A 16,181-nucleotide genomic window follows, 5' to 3' on the forward strand; every position below is an offset into this window, starting at 1 on the left:
ATGGAGAAGTCTCTGGGGAGACCTTATTGTGACCTTTCAGAATATAAAGTGTTATAAGAAACATGGAGAAAGACTTTTTGCCAGGTTTTGTTCAGGATAGGGTTGGTTTTCTTCATAGTAGCCAGTATGAGACTAAGTTTTCGATTTGGGCTGAAAACAGTGTTGATAATACAGGGATGTTTTCACTATTACTGAGCCATGCTTATACAGAGTCAAGGCCTTTTCTGCTCCTCACACCACTCCACCAGCGAGTAGGCTGGGGTGAACAAAAAGCTAGGAGGGCACACAGCCAGGACAGCTGACCCCAACTGACCAAAGGGATATTCCATACCGTATGACATCATGATCAGCAATAAAACCGCTGAATGGAGGTTGGCGGGGGCTGCTGCTGCTCGGGGACTGGCTGGGTATTGGCTGGTTGGTGGTGGGCAATTATTTTCTACATCACTTGCTTTTCTTCAATTTTGGGTTTTTTCCTTCTCTCTTTGTTAGTTTCCTTCCTTCCTCCTTTTTTTTTTTTTTTTTTTTAATTTTCAAACTGTCTTTATCTCAACCCACTAGTTTTTTCACTTTTACCCTTCTGTTTCTCCCCCCATCCCGTGAGCAGCTGTGCGGTGCTTTGTTGCCTGGTGGGGTTAAACCATGGCAGCAGGACCTGTAGTGACAAACACTGGCCCAGGTTGCCCAGGGAAGTGGATGCTTCATCCCTGGAGGTGTTCAAAGTAAGGTTGAACAGGGTTTTGAGCAACCTGATCTAGGGAAAGATGTCCCTGTCCATCACAGGAGGTGTTGAACTAGACGAACTTTGAACTTTGAAGGTCCCTTCCAACCCAAACCATTCTATGATTTTATTAAAAAGTGGTTTGGTGCCTCCTCACTGCTCCTCTGCTTTGAGTTGAGTGAATCCTGTAGTCCCTCTGATAATGCTGAGCTACCAAAAAAGCTCTTTTCAGCTGTGGCCCTATCCTGCCTTCACTAAATCCCTGCTACTGCCCATATTTTGAGGTCCACCAAAAAGAGCTTGTGAGCTCTTCCTCTCTCCCTGTCTTGCAATTCGTGCAAGAAGTATGTCTTCTGGGCGGTGAAAACTGAGCCTTCCCTTGAGGATCTCCGTCTGTATCTGTAGTTTTACCATGGGGCTCAGCAACTGGCATGCCCTGGCGTGACCAGACGTCTGGACACCAGTGCTACTTTCATTGAGTGCTGCTGGATGATGGTCAGGAGAGTGATGGGGTACGAACAGCACCTTCTTATTCAGTGGGTCTGCTCCCTGTGTGTGCCTGCCTCCTTCTGCGGGCAAGCACAAAGCTTTGCTCCTCTTGGTTCTGCAGAGTCCTTGGAGGTGGACACATACATCAGCTACACCTTTGCCAGCTGAGTTGTTTCAAGAACCTGGTTCTCACCCAGGGGAAGTTATCATAGCATCACTCATGACCAAAGTCCCGAAAATTGCTGCCCTTTGGGGTGGCTGCTCTCCTTCTGTCCAGTGCTTGTACTGTGGTAGACTACATGGCTGGTGCTTTACTACACTCCTGCAGTATACAGAACCTAACAAATTGGGAATTAAAAGAAAAATCAGGATTTTTTTGGCAGATGACAAGAGCACGTCCACCTCTTCAGCCCTTCTCAGTTGTTTTCTTACAGCACTGCCACACACCCCTTTGTTTAGAAAGCTGTTCACTTTTGTAAGTACTGCTAAAAGCATTATTTTCCAGCAATTTTTACAACCAGCTCTCTGCTGTGACAAGAGTTGTCCAACCAGCAACAAAATCAATACAATGTGGCTTAAAAAACTTCACAAGAATCATGAAAAGCCTTTAGGCCAGTGGCACAGTAAAATGGTTCCTGAGCAATTCTTGGAGTAAATCACAGCCACCTAGTCCAGTTCTTTGTCAGAAACATGGAGTGAGGCTCATTGCTTTGAGCTCATGACTTGCAAGGACTTGCTTGATCTTGCAAAGACAAGTGTAAGGAGCAATATAGTCACAACCTACAAGTATCAGAGGGGCAATTACAAAAATTATAAAACCAAACTCCTCTTGCTTGTATCTGATGATTTAACAGGGGAAAAGCCACAAACTGTAGCTTTGGAGGTTCATGTACAACCTTAGGAAATAAACCTACCACCAGGAGAGTAGTGTGGCCCTGGAATGGTCAGCAGAGGGATGGGAGCTCTTCATCTTTGAGAATTTCCAAGACTCATCTGAACAAAACCATGGCCAGCCTCACCTGATATTAGTGGTGTCTTGCTCCAAGCAGTAAATTGGATTTGAAAGCTCTAAATGTCCCTTGCAACCAGTACTTCTGTAGTTCTCTGACTTCATGAGTCTTTAATTTCAAATGTGCAGGAAGTCAGGCTCAAGGCAACCACTCCAAATAGCAAACACATTTCTAAAAACAAAGCCCAGCACCCCAAATTCCAAACTCGTATCTCTGTGTTTAATTTGGGACCAAAATCAATGGTTTAATTTTTTGGTGGCTTTATTAGCATGATGTTGTACTTATAATGACTTTGTTTGGCCTTTCTTGATATCAAGGATGGAAAAAGCTGAAAGGACAGCTTGCTTGTAAGTTCTCAGGCAAACCGCGTGGCATTAAGAAATACCATTTTTGACTTTGTTCTAATTGGAGCCTCTCTGACCCTGGAGCCAGAGCAGGGTAATGGAACAAGCATGGCTTGAGTGAAGTCGCTTTTCACAGTGTTGTGCAGAAAGCAAGGGAAGGAAAGAGAAATGCAGAGAATGTAAGGGGTGGGGGGAGAGGGGAGAGTCAGAGAGATGCATTAAGAGCAAGAAGAAAAGGCAGAGTATGTCATGTAAAATGGCCAAAGGAAGAGGGGAAAGAAGACAAAGGAGAGGAAAAAAAAATGAGGGAGAAAGGAAGGGAAGGAAATAGAAGAGAAGAAGGAAACAAAGTGGAATTGTAAAGAAAAGAGGAGTGTCCTGCCAGGCAGAACGATGAGGTGGTAGGACAGCGAGCAGCCCTAGGCAGTGGCACTCGTTATTTCCATTCCAGCTGATGTCATTGATTGCTTCCCTCGTCCCTTGTCAAGCTCGGTGACAGAACCGCAGGACTTGCGACTTGTAACAACCTGCTCTGTTCCTGCTTAGCCCAGGCAAAAATTTTCTTTCCAGCTCCAACTGGGCACAGATTCATCTGTGTTTCAGGGTGCTTCTGGGTGGCACCCATCAGCAGACATGGGGAGGTGGTGAGGGGCAGGGCAGAGTCTGGGCCATCTGGGACCTTCTCTAGTCTAAGCAGGTGGAGAACCTGTTCCTGGCCTGTCTTTTGCAGATAACCAGTTTGCTCCTCAGCTGTGGTGTTGGGAAGCTCCCACAGGACTGCTTTCTCTTGCTGTTTTTCTGTTGGTTGCATTATTACTTTTTAAACCAACCTCACTTTTCCCCCTCCTTCTCCTCCAAGGAAACTTCCCTTGCAAGGCTCAGATCCTACAGCATCCGATCACCTTCTGTCAGGGGGTTTAATTAGTCAGAAGAAATAAAACAAATGATGCTTCGTTTGCCAAAGGGAAGAAGTGGGGGAGGGGGAAAGGAAGATGGGGAGGAGAGAGAAACCTTAATAATGAAGAAAGAAAGCAGAATCCTAAGCTACCTGGGCCTAAGACTTTAGGATTTGTTATTCCCAAAGGAGTGAGTTCCTGTTCTTATTGCAGCCAGTGTTTTTTATGGTTATCCACCCTCGTGATGCCAACAGAAATCCCATCAGAGCTTGACCAACCATCCCTTCTCTGTAGGGAGAATGGGTGAGCTTCGTGGCATCACTTCAGCATAAGTCCTTCTGGCAGGCACAGGTTTTCTAAAAGTTTGGTTGAAGGATAGAGAAGGAGGTGCAGATCAGGGTCTTTTCTGTGGGAAGGGCTGAAGGTAGACACCACCCATAAATGTGGCTTCCACTTGGCACATCGTCATTTGTGTAATTTCTTGCCAATGAGCAAATATCTGACCTAGGAATGGTCCCGTACATGCAACCTCTTACTCACCTGATGGAGGATCTAGGAGAGGGTTATGGGTGATGTTGGAAAGGGGATGGGAAAGGGAGTGAAAGAACCTGAGGTTGTGGGGGTGGAGGGATGTCAGAAAGGATGTGGAAGGGAAAGAAATTAGGATTACTGTGTTGGGGATGTAGGGATATAGTCTGCTCATCTCTTAAAATCCAGACTCCATTTCTTCAGCTGCTCTCAGATGGTTTAGGAATGAGTTATATGTCGGGATTTTTTTGCTTTAATGGAGCTCCTCCCCCACTTTTATCCAGTTACCCATGAAAAGTCAGTGAAATGAGACCTACTTAAATCAAATGTCACAATCGATGCTCATCCCAGGCCACCATTTGTGCGATGTGAACTCATATTGCCGTAAGGGGGGAGCAGGGAGAGAAAAAGGGTTGGGAGTGAGCTCAGAGCAAGAGAGCAAGGAGCAATTAATGTCTGAGGAGCTCGTGCTTTGTGGTGTGTTTATCAAGACCATGCATCTCCAAGGTGGGGCAGGGTTAGGGTCCTGCAGGGGGGGGGGAACAAAGCCCAGGTGGCAAAGGAAGAAGCTGTGCCTTCATACCAGATATTACATCTCTCTCCCCCATCCCCTACCCCAGTGCCTTGTTAAATCAGAGGCTTCTGTTCCCAGAATAAAGTCCCTTCCACATTTCAATTTGTAAGAAGCAGGATACGGTATTTCAGCACTCGGGGTGGCTGGAAGATGTCCAATTTCAATTTTGTTTGATGGAAGATGAATCAAAACATTGATATTTTCATTGAAATTTCTTTCTGTTTACCTAGTTCCCCAAAAACTGCTTCTAACCATCCACAAATATTTGGCAGGAGTAAATTCTCAGGGTGGGAATACAGTCACATCAGTTAATGTTAAAAATTGCAGTGATTCAAGTCTCTGTAGAAATTTAGAGGAAGGATCCACAGCTGAAACATTTTCCCTGAGCGTTTTGGGAAGCCCTAGGTGGTGGGAGATGCAGGACCTTGCTGGATGGATTGGTGAGGCCGGGTGCTGTGTTATTCTTGCAGTTTCTGCGCGATTGCTGGTAGTTAAAAGGACTAAGATCTTGCCGGAAACCCAGTTCAATAATTTCAGCAAGTTGAAATTGTATCTATGGTGCAGTTTTAGAGAATCCTAAACCTCCTGTTTCACAGAGAAAACTCAAGGAAGCTGTGGTAGTGATGTGTCAGAGCTGATATTGTGTGTAGGGAGGGGACATTACGGGGAGGTAGCACCACACTGCAGTGCAGTTTGGCTTATGGTCTGTAGCTGGTCTGCATCCAGTAAAGATCCCTCAATCAGCCTGTACTCCTTTGAGTGTATCTGCCAGTTGGGCATTCAAGCCATTGAATGTGTCACTAAATTTTGTCTCACGTCCCTTAAGCTCCTGTGCCAACCTTCCCAATAGCTCCGGTGGGGTTCGCTGCAGCGGTATGGTGGAAGTTTTGTTCCTCATTAATTCCACCCCCACCACCACCCCCTCCCCAATGAGATTCAAAATGTGACGGGTGCCCTTGGTCAAAATATGCAAGTAAGGAGGATCTTCTCAGGCCCTTCAGACTGCATGGACAATTCAGCTCAGATCCTAATATATTTGGGTTGTTTGTCGGTTCTTCGTGGAGGGCTCTGTGGAGTAAACCTGTCCTGACTGTTGGCCTTGAGCCAACGGACACATGCTTGCTTTGCCCATGTGTTGAGCTGGCCAGACTCCATCTAAGCATAGCACCGAGACTTGCCTAATATATTTAGCTTTGCAGAAGGCTCAGTAGCCTGGAACAGAGCTGCGATTGCCTCAGCTTCGTGGTGTCCCGCTGATTGGAGTTTCGAGTTGAGCAGCCTCATGTCTGCCAACAAAATGGTGTAGACAAGTCCTTAGAGAACTGCCTGTTCCATTCCCAAATTCAGGCATAATTGCATTTTTTTTTTTCCTATGCTAAGCCCTCACTATGTCAGAAACCATCTCATCTCCACGGCTGTAGCAATGGGTGTTGGTACTGTGCCAATCTAATGACAACCTTGACTGCGCTCCCACACCTCTGCCTCCTGCCTAATCACTCTAAATAGAGGGTGCTCGTGTGTCTGATGCATGGTGGGTCTCTGCTTCTCTGCCTTCAGAGATCGCTGATATGGAAATGAGAAACACGCTGGGAAAAAAGCCTGCAGCAGAGAAAACCAAGTGGGATCCAGATCCTCGCTCTGAGCTGAGAACAAGGGGAGTTTATAGATATTAGGTTGGCAGATGTTGGATGGTTGCACAGTTAGTCCCAGTGACGCAGAGAACTAGCTTAGGAGAGGTTATAGCATGTGTGTTTGTTCTTGGCATTGCAAGAACTGATGATCAGCAGATCTTCTGTGTTCAGACAGGAAAGGAGAACCATTCCACACCAGCATTTCCAGTAAGCACCCGTGCTTAGGAAGAGATACCTTGTGTAGTAATGTTAAGAGTAGTGAAGTGAAGGATGGTAAGACTGGATGCTGGGTCCCCTGAGAAGGATATACATCTTCTTTTTTCTTCTCTTGCTTCATCTCCTTCTTTTCCGGATGGGTATTTGTAGCTGGTGGAAGATTTTCACCTTCTTTTCATCCTTTTACCTTCATCACCGCCATTCCCAGAAGAGCTCCTTTGTAATTGTTCTAGTGTAGGCATTGCCTTCTGCTATTGCCTTGTTAATTATCTTCAGAGTTTCATACTGGATATGAAGGGCCTGATCCTTCTCTTGCAATCCTTACCTTTTACATACCTACCTCGCCATGGATATCAGACTTGTTACCCAGAGTTAACACTGGTGTGTGTGGGAGCAGGATCAGGTCCAAAAAGGGCTGGATCAACCAGAAACAGATCCTGGTCTTCTTTCCTCTTTATTTGTATGTGCAGTGCGATGTGGAGGTCAGGTGAGTTGACACACAGGCAATCAGGAGGAAAGTTCTTGCCATGAAATTGAGCTCATAGTGTTTGCTGAGCATCTTCTTTTTTTTTCTTTTTTTTTTTTTTCTTTTTTTTTTTTTTAATGTCTTACTTTCTCTCTTTCAGAACATGGAAAAGGTGCTGGTCCCTTCTGTCACGTTAATTGTAGGCTGTGGAGTATCTTCGCTGACACTTTTGCTGTTGATTATCATTTATGTCTCTGTTTGGAGGTATGGCTTTCATTCTCTTCTCTTCTTGTTGGGGAAAGTAACTGTCTTTTGATCTACATGGATCCTGGAGGTTTTGCTCTCCTGTTTTGGGTGTCTGGTGCCCGAGGAAGAACCATTTTGTAATGAGTGGGTCCTGCAAAAAGTCATCATGGTGGTTTAGTTGGCATTATCCTTTCCTTTCAGGGCCAGAGAAATTAGTAGAGTGAAATTAGTGCCATGACCCCATGTAGTTGCATTGTTCCATTTTGAAAAGCCGCGTGCTGTTTTAGATGCCTTTGTGTACCCCAGGAAACCTTGTTTGTGGAGAGGTGGACGCGCGCTGCCTTCTGGCAGGCAGATTGCTTAGAGGTATTCCCGGTTGGGTCTTTGATAACATCAAAAACATCCACGACCCGTTATGAAAACATCTGGCCTGAAGGACTGGCAGCACTTTTCAGGAGCTTAAGGATGATAAACTGCACGGTCTAAATAACTCCCCAACCTCTTAGCTACGTTTTGCCTTTAGCTTCAGATGCGTATGGGATTTCTCAGTACATCCCATTGCAGAGAGCTCCTGTACACCTATACACAGGTCAGGTGTAACCTTAAATTGTATCATTTATAGAGACTGAAGTGATTTCATGGCAAAGTTTTATTGAACAAAGGCCCCCCTTAGATACATTTTGGTGGACTGTATAAGCTAGAGAACCTGAGGTGTTCGTGGGATTCTCCCCCTATACTGCATTGAACAAGGTCTGAGTTTATATTACGAGACCAATGCCTTTCCTAAACTCATGGCAAACATGCCGAGAGCTTGGTAACTCTAAGCTAAATAAAGAAAACCAGAACCAGGAGAACAACTGTGAAATTGAAATGGAGTGGCTACAGAGAACACACTGTCTGGAAATTATTGGTGACCCTTTGGGGAGAAGGGATCAGTCTGAGGCTCTTAGGGAGGAAAGTGTAAATTCAGTTCAGAGTTGGGAATTGAGATAACTTTCTCTGTGCTTTGATAGAGGAAAGAAACAAGAAAGTAAAAATGAGCAAAAATGCATCTTATTTTTGTTGATACTGTGACAGTGCATAGTGGCTAGTTAATTATGGCAAGTGCTCTGAGCTGAAGACTGATCATGATAACGTTTATCTAGAACTCAGGTTTTTCCGTGCCTGGGGTATCATTGGATCTGCTCAAGTCCTTGTCCTCTCCTGCTTTTCCTCAGGCTGGGCAGCACTGGGCAGCGCTGGTAGGTGACTTACTGGTGTCACTGGTGTCAGGATCAAGTGGAAAGTTAGGATAGAGGAGTAAAGAGCAAGTGTTCGAGCCTCACCCTCTCTTTGCTATCAGAAATAAGTTCAGGATCTGAAACCAAGTTCAGACATGAGGTTGAATCAGTTTGGAGCATGGAATTTGGAGCACGGAGTCATTTGGAATAACATGATGTATTTTCTTCCAGGAGTGTGCCCCTCAATATTTACTGTTATTGAGGACAGTAAAGTTAATTGCCTGCCCTGTTTAAAATACACTCTTCTTAATTTCTCATTCCAGCCTTTGCTTTTATGCCTATGTCCAAAATGATCAGCATGAATGGGGGGGCATGTTTATGGGAGGCTTGAATGGGCATTTCTGAGCTAGCCAAGGATGGACATCGATTTCCAAGTGATCCTGAGACCAGCTATATCTTGACTGAAGGGCTCTCTATCCTAAGTCTCTTTGTGTAAATATTTGTAAAGCATGATCAAGTGATCTCTAGAATTTCTCTTTGGTGCGCTGAGTTTGTTTCATTTCTTCTCTGTAGATCATGTTTTCATGTCTCCTAAACTTCACAGCATTCCCGTGGCTGAGCCCTGAGCACTCTGTGTGTCCTTTTTATTTTAGGCATAGCTGCTGGACATGAATGTGCTGTCCTATTAATGGTCTCAGGAACATCATATTCAAGTCAACATTATCTCCTGGCTCCCACTTTGTTTTGCCCTAGATGTTATACGGTTTGATAGACAACAGCTGGAGGAATGCTCAGAAGTGGGATCAGCAGTATTATTCCAGCTGTTGTTGCTAAAATACAGAAGCTGTATCAAAGTGGTTCCTTTTCACCGTGCCGAGGAGAAAATCTTCATGCTCTAGCTGCCTGGTCTTCACTAGAGAGCACCCACCAGAGCTCAGCTGTTTCAGGGAGCTTTGGCTTGGGAAATTTCCCATTCAGACCTCTGGACAAAGGCATCTGGAGCACGGGTATATAGGCTCAGCTTGAGTACGAAACACTTCTGATGAATAGGCTCACTGAGGCTGACAATCTGGAAACTTTCCCAGGATTTTTGCCCAGCGAAGGTTTGTTTATACACTTGGGAAGCAGAAAGAAAGGGCGGGAGAGAAAGAGGGAAAGGAACATGGTAAAGAGAAGGGGGCAGAGTAAAAGGGAGGTGATCCCAGCTTTGGGCTGCGTATCAGAGAGGAAATGAGTTTACCCTCCACTTCCCATTCAAAACCCCCAAATAATGGTTGCTACTTAGTGCCACCTAACTCAGCCATCGGCATGAACGGCATGAGCTTTCTGATGCAAGTGATCACTTCAGACATGGCCAACTTGGCACAGTCTCACTGAAAACTGGACGTTGTTTCTGTTTGACGGCTGTTGGTGGCCTGTTGGTGGACTCATGCCACTTCCCAGAAAGACAGATGGCTGCAAAAACTCTGCTGCAGATGGTGCATCTCTGGCCTTATTAGCAGCCTCAACAGAGAGGTCAGTGACACAGTGGGCCATAGAAGTAGAGTGACCTTGTTACGTCTCGGCAGTGGCTGTCCTGGGTCACAGCTGGAGACACGATCTGTGTGTGGGCCACGTGCTCCACCACCCATGTGGAAAAAAAAGGGGAACTGAAAGAAAAAGATCTTCCCTCTTGAAAAATGCCATAAAAATTAAAAACTGGGGAGAAAAGGAACTATTCAAGGGTCAGAACAGGTGAAATGACTTTGTGCTGTGTATTTCTCTCAGCTTTGGTTTATATCACTCTTTTTAAGCATCAACTTGACACAGTGGCGTTTCAGGAGTGCCCCCAATGTGTTTTCGATCCCTGAACTCATCCTGGTTCAACAGAGCCTCTGGAGTCGGTGACCTTTCCATAGCGTGGAGATCGATGCTTGCTATTGAGCGGCTCTTCCACCAGCCCATCAGCATGTGGGGCACGGCGGACCTTTTTCACTGGCGGCGGCTGGGTGAATGCTGTATCGCTGAAAGATATCAGTGTGAGCTTTTCTCACTCCCTGCCCATCGGAGAGTGAAGATTGATCTAGTGGTTGTCAATGAGCTCTCAAGGGGCTTTTAACACTTGCTTTAAACCCAGGAGCTCTGCCTTTGCCGGAGATGCTGAGGCTCTCGGTGGCTCTGGTGGGAGGTAGCAGGAATGAGTAAGTGATTGCGTGGAGAAGGATGTGTGTAAAAGCAGTGAGAAAGCAAGAGTGATTCAGCGTTTGCGGAGAGGAAGGAAGTGTAATGGGGACAGAGAGACAGACTGCAGGGTTTTCCCACCTTCTCCATCTGTCTCGGTTTGCACGGGGCTTCCCCACATCCTGCAGGACCCAGGTCAGAGTAGAAGTTCCCTAAATTTGCAGTGAGAGTTTTCCCCTGTTTTGGTGGCTGAGTATAACATATTTTGATACGTAGCCAGAGTCCATGTATCAGCCGCAGGGTAGTGAGAAAGCACCCTGGAGTAGCTCTGGCTTTGCTGGAGATCTCTCTTCTGGCAAAAATCATCAAGACCTGTGTTTTTTCTCTCTGCTATGAGTTGCTGACTTCTTTGGCCAGAGGGTGTGGATACTAGTGGTGGTTTCTTTCTGTGGACCATTCTGTGCTGGAGAAGAGAAAAAGGAAGGAAAAAAGCAAGCAAGGCAGGAGGCCACCGTAACATAACAGGGAACTTCTGATCGAGCTGGAAAACAACGAGCAAATGTTTGGTAACTAGGTCAGGCTACCAAGGAGGACTATGGACACATTGTCCAGGAATGCAGGATTAAATTAGGAAGGTCAGACTTCAGCTGGATTTGTAACTGGTAAAGGATGTGAAAGGCATCAATAAGGCTTTCTGTAGGTACATCAGCACCAAAGGACTGCTCAGGAAAATGTTGGCCCAGTGTTGAATGGTGTACGTAGCCTAATGGAGAAGGAAACAGAAAAGGTGAAGGTACTCAGTGCCTTCGTTGTCTTGTTCTGCTGGCAAGCACCCAAGTTCCTCTTCCTAGTGGCAGAGTCTGGGGAAGAAAATACTACTCACCACCAAGGAAAAGAGAAATGAGGAACATTTAAGTAAGCTGGACATTTGCATGTCCATGGGACTGAATGGGATGCATCAAAGGTGTTAAAGGAGCGGGATGATGTTACACTGGAGTCACTTTCTATCATCTGTGGAGATTCCTGATGTCTGGAAGAAAGCAAATGTTACAGCCATCTTTAAAACGGGCAAAGAGGAGGATCCAGAGAACTACTGGCTGGTCAACTTACTCTCAGCCGCTGGGAAGATTAAGGAGCAAGTAGTTCTAAAGGTTATTTCCAGGCAAAATGATGGACAAGGAAACAATTGGGAATAGACAGCACAGATTTCTTGAGGGCAGATTGTGCCTGGCTGACCTGTTTGCCTTTTGAGGTGGGATGGCTGGTTACACAGACAGTGGAGAGAAATGGGTGTTGTATATTTTGACATTACCAAGGCCTTTATCCCAGTCTCCCATAGCATCATTTTATCCAGACCAGGGGACTGTGGACTGGATTGGTGGCTTCTAAGGTGTGCTAATAGCTAGGTGAAGTTTGTGCGTGTTTAAAGGATAATGATCAAAGTTTTGAAGCCTAGCCAGAAGCTGGTTATTAGTTGCATCTGTCAAGGATTGATTCCAGGGCCAATATTGTTTAATGTCTTCTTTAACAACCTGGACAATGGGGGCAGAATGCACCTTCAGCAGGTTTGGGGATAACACCAAATTAAGAGGAGTGACCGACATGCTGGTGAGCAGCGGTGCCGTTCAGAGGACCTCAACAAACTGGAGATATGGGCTGGAGAAATGGACAAATGTGCAGTCCTGCATCTGGGACAGAATAACCATGTGGAGTAGGATGGGCTGGGAACTGATTGGCTTGGCAATGCCTCTACAGGGAAGGCCCTACATGCAACGATTTGGACATGAACCAGCATTGCACCTGTGTGGCAATGAAGGCCAAGATGACATTGGGCAATATAAGCAAGAATATAGCTAGCAAGTCAAAGGAATTGATTAGTTCCCTCTGCTTGACACTCTTGAAGCCACATCTCAAGAGTGTGCCCAACATTGGACTCCCCCAATACAAGAGATGTCAAGCACATTGGAGCAAGCCCAGTGGATGCTTAGGGAGCTGGAGAATGTGATGTAAAAGGAGGCAAAGGAAATAAGGCCTGGTTAGCTTGGAGAAGAGGAGGCTGTTAAGGAGGAGTCACAGAGAAGTCAACCAACTTGCAGAGGTGTACAGGGAAAGGTCTAGAGGCACCAGCTGCAGCAGGAAACAATACTGGATATAAAGAAAACCAAACCTTTACTGTGAGAGGAGGTAAACACTGTAACAAGTCATTGAAGAGAGGTGGTGGCATTTCTGTTCTTGGCGATTTTTAAAACTTGCTCGGACAAGACCCTGAGAAACCTAATCTGACTTTGAAATTAGCCCTTTTTTTGGGTGGAGGTTTGGATTTGGAACTCAAGAGGTTTTTTCCCAACCTAAATTATTCCGATTCTGTGATTCTGCATGTTGTTTGGAGGCTCAAGGGTCTGGGGAAGAGGATGGACTCTCGGTGTGTGAAGGGAAGTGTGGAAAAAGGAGAGGCTTATTTAAGGGTGGAAAAAGTCTGAAGACGACTGGATTATCTTCCTTTACATTCACATACAGACTATACTTATGGTCAACTCATTGCTTAACTTTTTTGACCAGAGGAGACTTTCGAAGTGCACACTACTGTCAGTTGGATCATAGTGTCGTTACACAGACTTATCACATCCCATTCCCACCAGGGCAGAGTCCAAATCTCCCTTTCTTTTCCCCAGAAGTTGCTGACTAGAGATTTGATATTTTGCTTCATTCAATCTGGGATAGATTGATGGCTCGGTACCCTCCAGACACAAATGGAATAGGATCCAGGCGATCCACAGCTTTGTATTGAGCCCAATAAAATGGGAAAATTTGGGATCAAATTGGCCATGAAAGGAAGCAAATACTCATTTTGCAGTCAGTCAAGGCAGTTTCTAGCTGAGCTAGAACCCTGAATTTTGTAGTCTGTCATGGGGCTGGGTGAGTTTCAGAGAGAACAACCTATAAACCAGATTTCCAACAGACTCAGAATAAGTTCAGACAACTTTGCGTCAGTGACATTTTTTTGTATCCAGGAATGCATCTCTTCAACGTTCATGTTTGTCTGAAGGTAAAACTCAGAGGGAAGTTAAAATCAAAGTTTTTCAGCCTTCAGTAGGTCTAAAACACAGGTTAAACATGCAATAAACTTGTCCTGCCCACCTAGTCAGAAACTCAAAACTCTGCAGCCAAAGCGTGACCAACTCGCTCTTGCTAAAATTAGTTAATGAAATTAAATTCCCAATATAAATAGTTGATATTCTGGAATATAGGAAATAATCCTGCATTAGCCTCCAGGGATGAGCTGATTGATTAATAGATCTGTCTCTAATTTCTGTAAGCATCCGAGTCTGCTCTGTATTCATCTGGTATTCAGGCAGGGCACTTGCTGAATCACTGAGATTATTCACGTGTACGGGTGTTGTATGGTCAGGTCCACAGTCAATCCTTGAAGACTCGCGCTTTTGCAATTCCCTTTTAATTTTATTAGGTACATAAAAGTGCCTTCAAAGAAATTTTCCCCCGTAGCCAGTCCTTTGAATTAATTGTCATGCACGTACCTCAGCAGCAAGTTGGTGCTGTGCTGCACATTGCAAATCAGAAATGACAAATAGCTTGCTCCCACCAGGTGCTGAAGGCAACAGCTTCCTAACTTGGATCCTTAATATCCCAGACTCACAGGTGCAGTTATGTATTTGGCCTAGTTTTGAGAAGTGTTAAACCTCTTTGTCTGGGGGATGGAAAAAAAAAAAAACAACAACAAAAAACCGCAAGTAATTCTCACTTCAGGATGGGTTGTGAGGTTAAACAAAGGGGAATGCTGAACCACAAACACTTTGTTGTGAAGGTGCATGCATTCGTAATCTGCTTTCATTGCCAGCATGCCTGTGGCTCTTCTTATTTGGGAATCTTTTTCCATGTGTTGCCTGTGTGTTTTCTTTTAAGCTCCTTTTCAAGCCCCCTTTCGAGTAAGCAGAGCTGAAGATGACTTACAGCGCTCAGTACTGTCCTAGGAGCCGCTCAGACTAGGGACCAGGCTGGCCCCTAGTTTGTTGACTCATGCTCATAACTCCGGCATTGATGGGGAGGATGGAGAGATCTGTGGGCTGAGCACTACACCCAAGCTCTCCCCCTCCCATTTCCCCTTGTTCTTGTCGGTTTAACGTAATCTGCAGGAAACGGGCAATCTTTTACCGTGGCCTTCTGTAGAGCCTGGCCCGGTGCAACCTGCATCTGGTTGATGCTTTTTAGAGGTAGCCCAATGCAGGTTGTAACAGGGTGGATCTCCCTTCCCCTCTTTTCTTGCTGCAGGTATATTCGCTCAGAGCGCTCTGTCATTCTTATCAACTTCTGCCTATCCATCATCTCCTCCAACGCTCTCATCCTGATCGGACAGACCCAGACCCGGAATAAGGTAGGCGATTGGTTGGGCTTTGTTTGTTTGTTTGTTTGCTTTTCCCTTGATTTAGCACTGAAATGATCCATTCAGGCAGCGCTTCCTCGTTTTTCCTCCATCTGTTAATTAGCGACATGTCAAAGACACGACTAAATGGCAGATTTCAATTTTCTCTCTTGCTCTCTCTTTGATAATTTGTCAGCATCCTCGGGGCTTTGATTAAAACCAATGTGATATTTTTGAATATCTGCCTAGAGTAGCTGGCACATGGCACAGTGAAGAAACATGGTTATTTGCAAGGCTTTAACCATTTTATTTTCCAAAAATTACAAAGACAGACAGATCGAGAAAAAGCTTTAAAAAAAAATATAATTCCAACATCTCAGCTTTACATTTATTTCTCCAGCAACTTTTATACTCTGAGCTTAAAGCACTTGGCAGATGTTAATGAGCACAGCCACAAACCCCTGCCTTTTTGGGGGGATAGGAAGCATTGTCAGATGCGTTGTGCATGCTGTAGAGCCGAGGAACTCGCTGCAGATCATAGTGCGACTCGAACGATGAAAGCAGGATGTGAACATGGATTTTCACCCACGTGCACTGGTTGCACGTACGTGCCTTCCCACGTTACAGACCTGGCTGGAGAGGCACATGTTGCCTGTATGACTTTTTCTCCAGTTTAAGTAATTTCAGTTTACCTGTTGGCATCTGGCATAAGAAATCACTGCTACTCATTAGCATTTTCCTGTTGTACATTTTCCTGTCTCACCAAGTTCTCCAACCATGCCAACTCCACTAAGAAGACCGAGGCAAGAAGCATCCTCCACTACTCCTGGTGCCAAAGTCACAATCAGAAGTCAAAATTCAGTGTTTAATTAACAGCAACCAGTGACCGGCCAGTTTTTTTGAACCTCTACTTTGGCAGCCAGAGCATGCTGTCACTTTTGGAAGCATTTCTGCAGAGAAGCCCCAGGGTTTGATGAGTTATAGAGACTCACTTCTATGGAGGGCCCTTCGGGTTAGGGCTGGGTTATGTTTTAGGGAAAGCTTTGCAGCTGCTTGAGTCATATGTGTGCAGAGAAGTGTGGAGAGATGAGGCAGCCAGCCCTGCTCCTATTAAATGTGCCCTTCTGAAACTAACTTATCAAAGCAGAGCTGTCTTTCATGGCCAACATGGTTTTCTCAGAGCAAGAGGTGGAGAAAAGGGTGAGCTAAGCTCTCATTTTCCCTGGGTGCATTTTCTGCTAGGAGTTTCTTTCCATAGAAGGAAATTCTGAGGGATGCTCAACATGGCAAACCATGGCTGGA

The 16,181-nt window shown here is 45.3% G+C and overlaps 1 protein-coding gene across 1 annotated transcript in view; it reads left to right on the forward strand.

Moving 5' to 3' along the window:
• ADGRB1 (adhesion G protein-coupled receptor B1) overlaps positions 1–16,181 on the forward strand; it is a 203,992-nt gene that overhangs the window by 129,533 nt on the left and 58,278 nt on the right. The window contains exons 18-20 of the mRNA XM_074146079.1: positions 7,036–7,139; positions 8,267–8,362; positions 14,789–14,891. Of these exons, the coding sequence (XP_074002180.1) occupies positions 7,036–7,139; positions 8,267–8,362; positions 14,789–14,891 (303 nt within the window). The remainder of the gene's footprint in view (positions 1–7,035; positions 7,140–8,266; positions 8,363–14,788; positions 14,892–16,181) is intronic.

This window comes from Numenius arquata, chromosome 3, assembly GCF_964106895.1.
Source record: "Numenius arquata chromosome 3, bNumArq3.hap1.1, whole genome shotgun sequence".
In the NCBI taxonomy this organism is placed as follows: Eukaryota; Metazoa; Chordata; class Aves; order Charadriiformes; family Scolopacidae; genus Numenius; species Numenius arquata.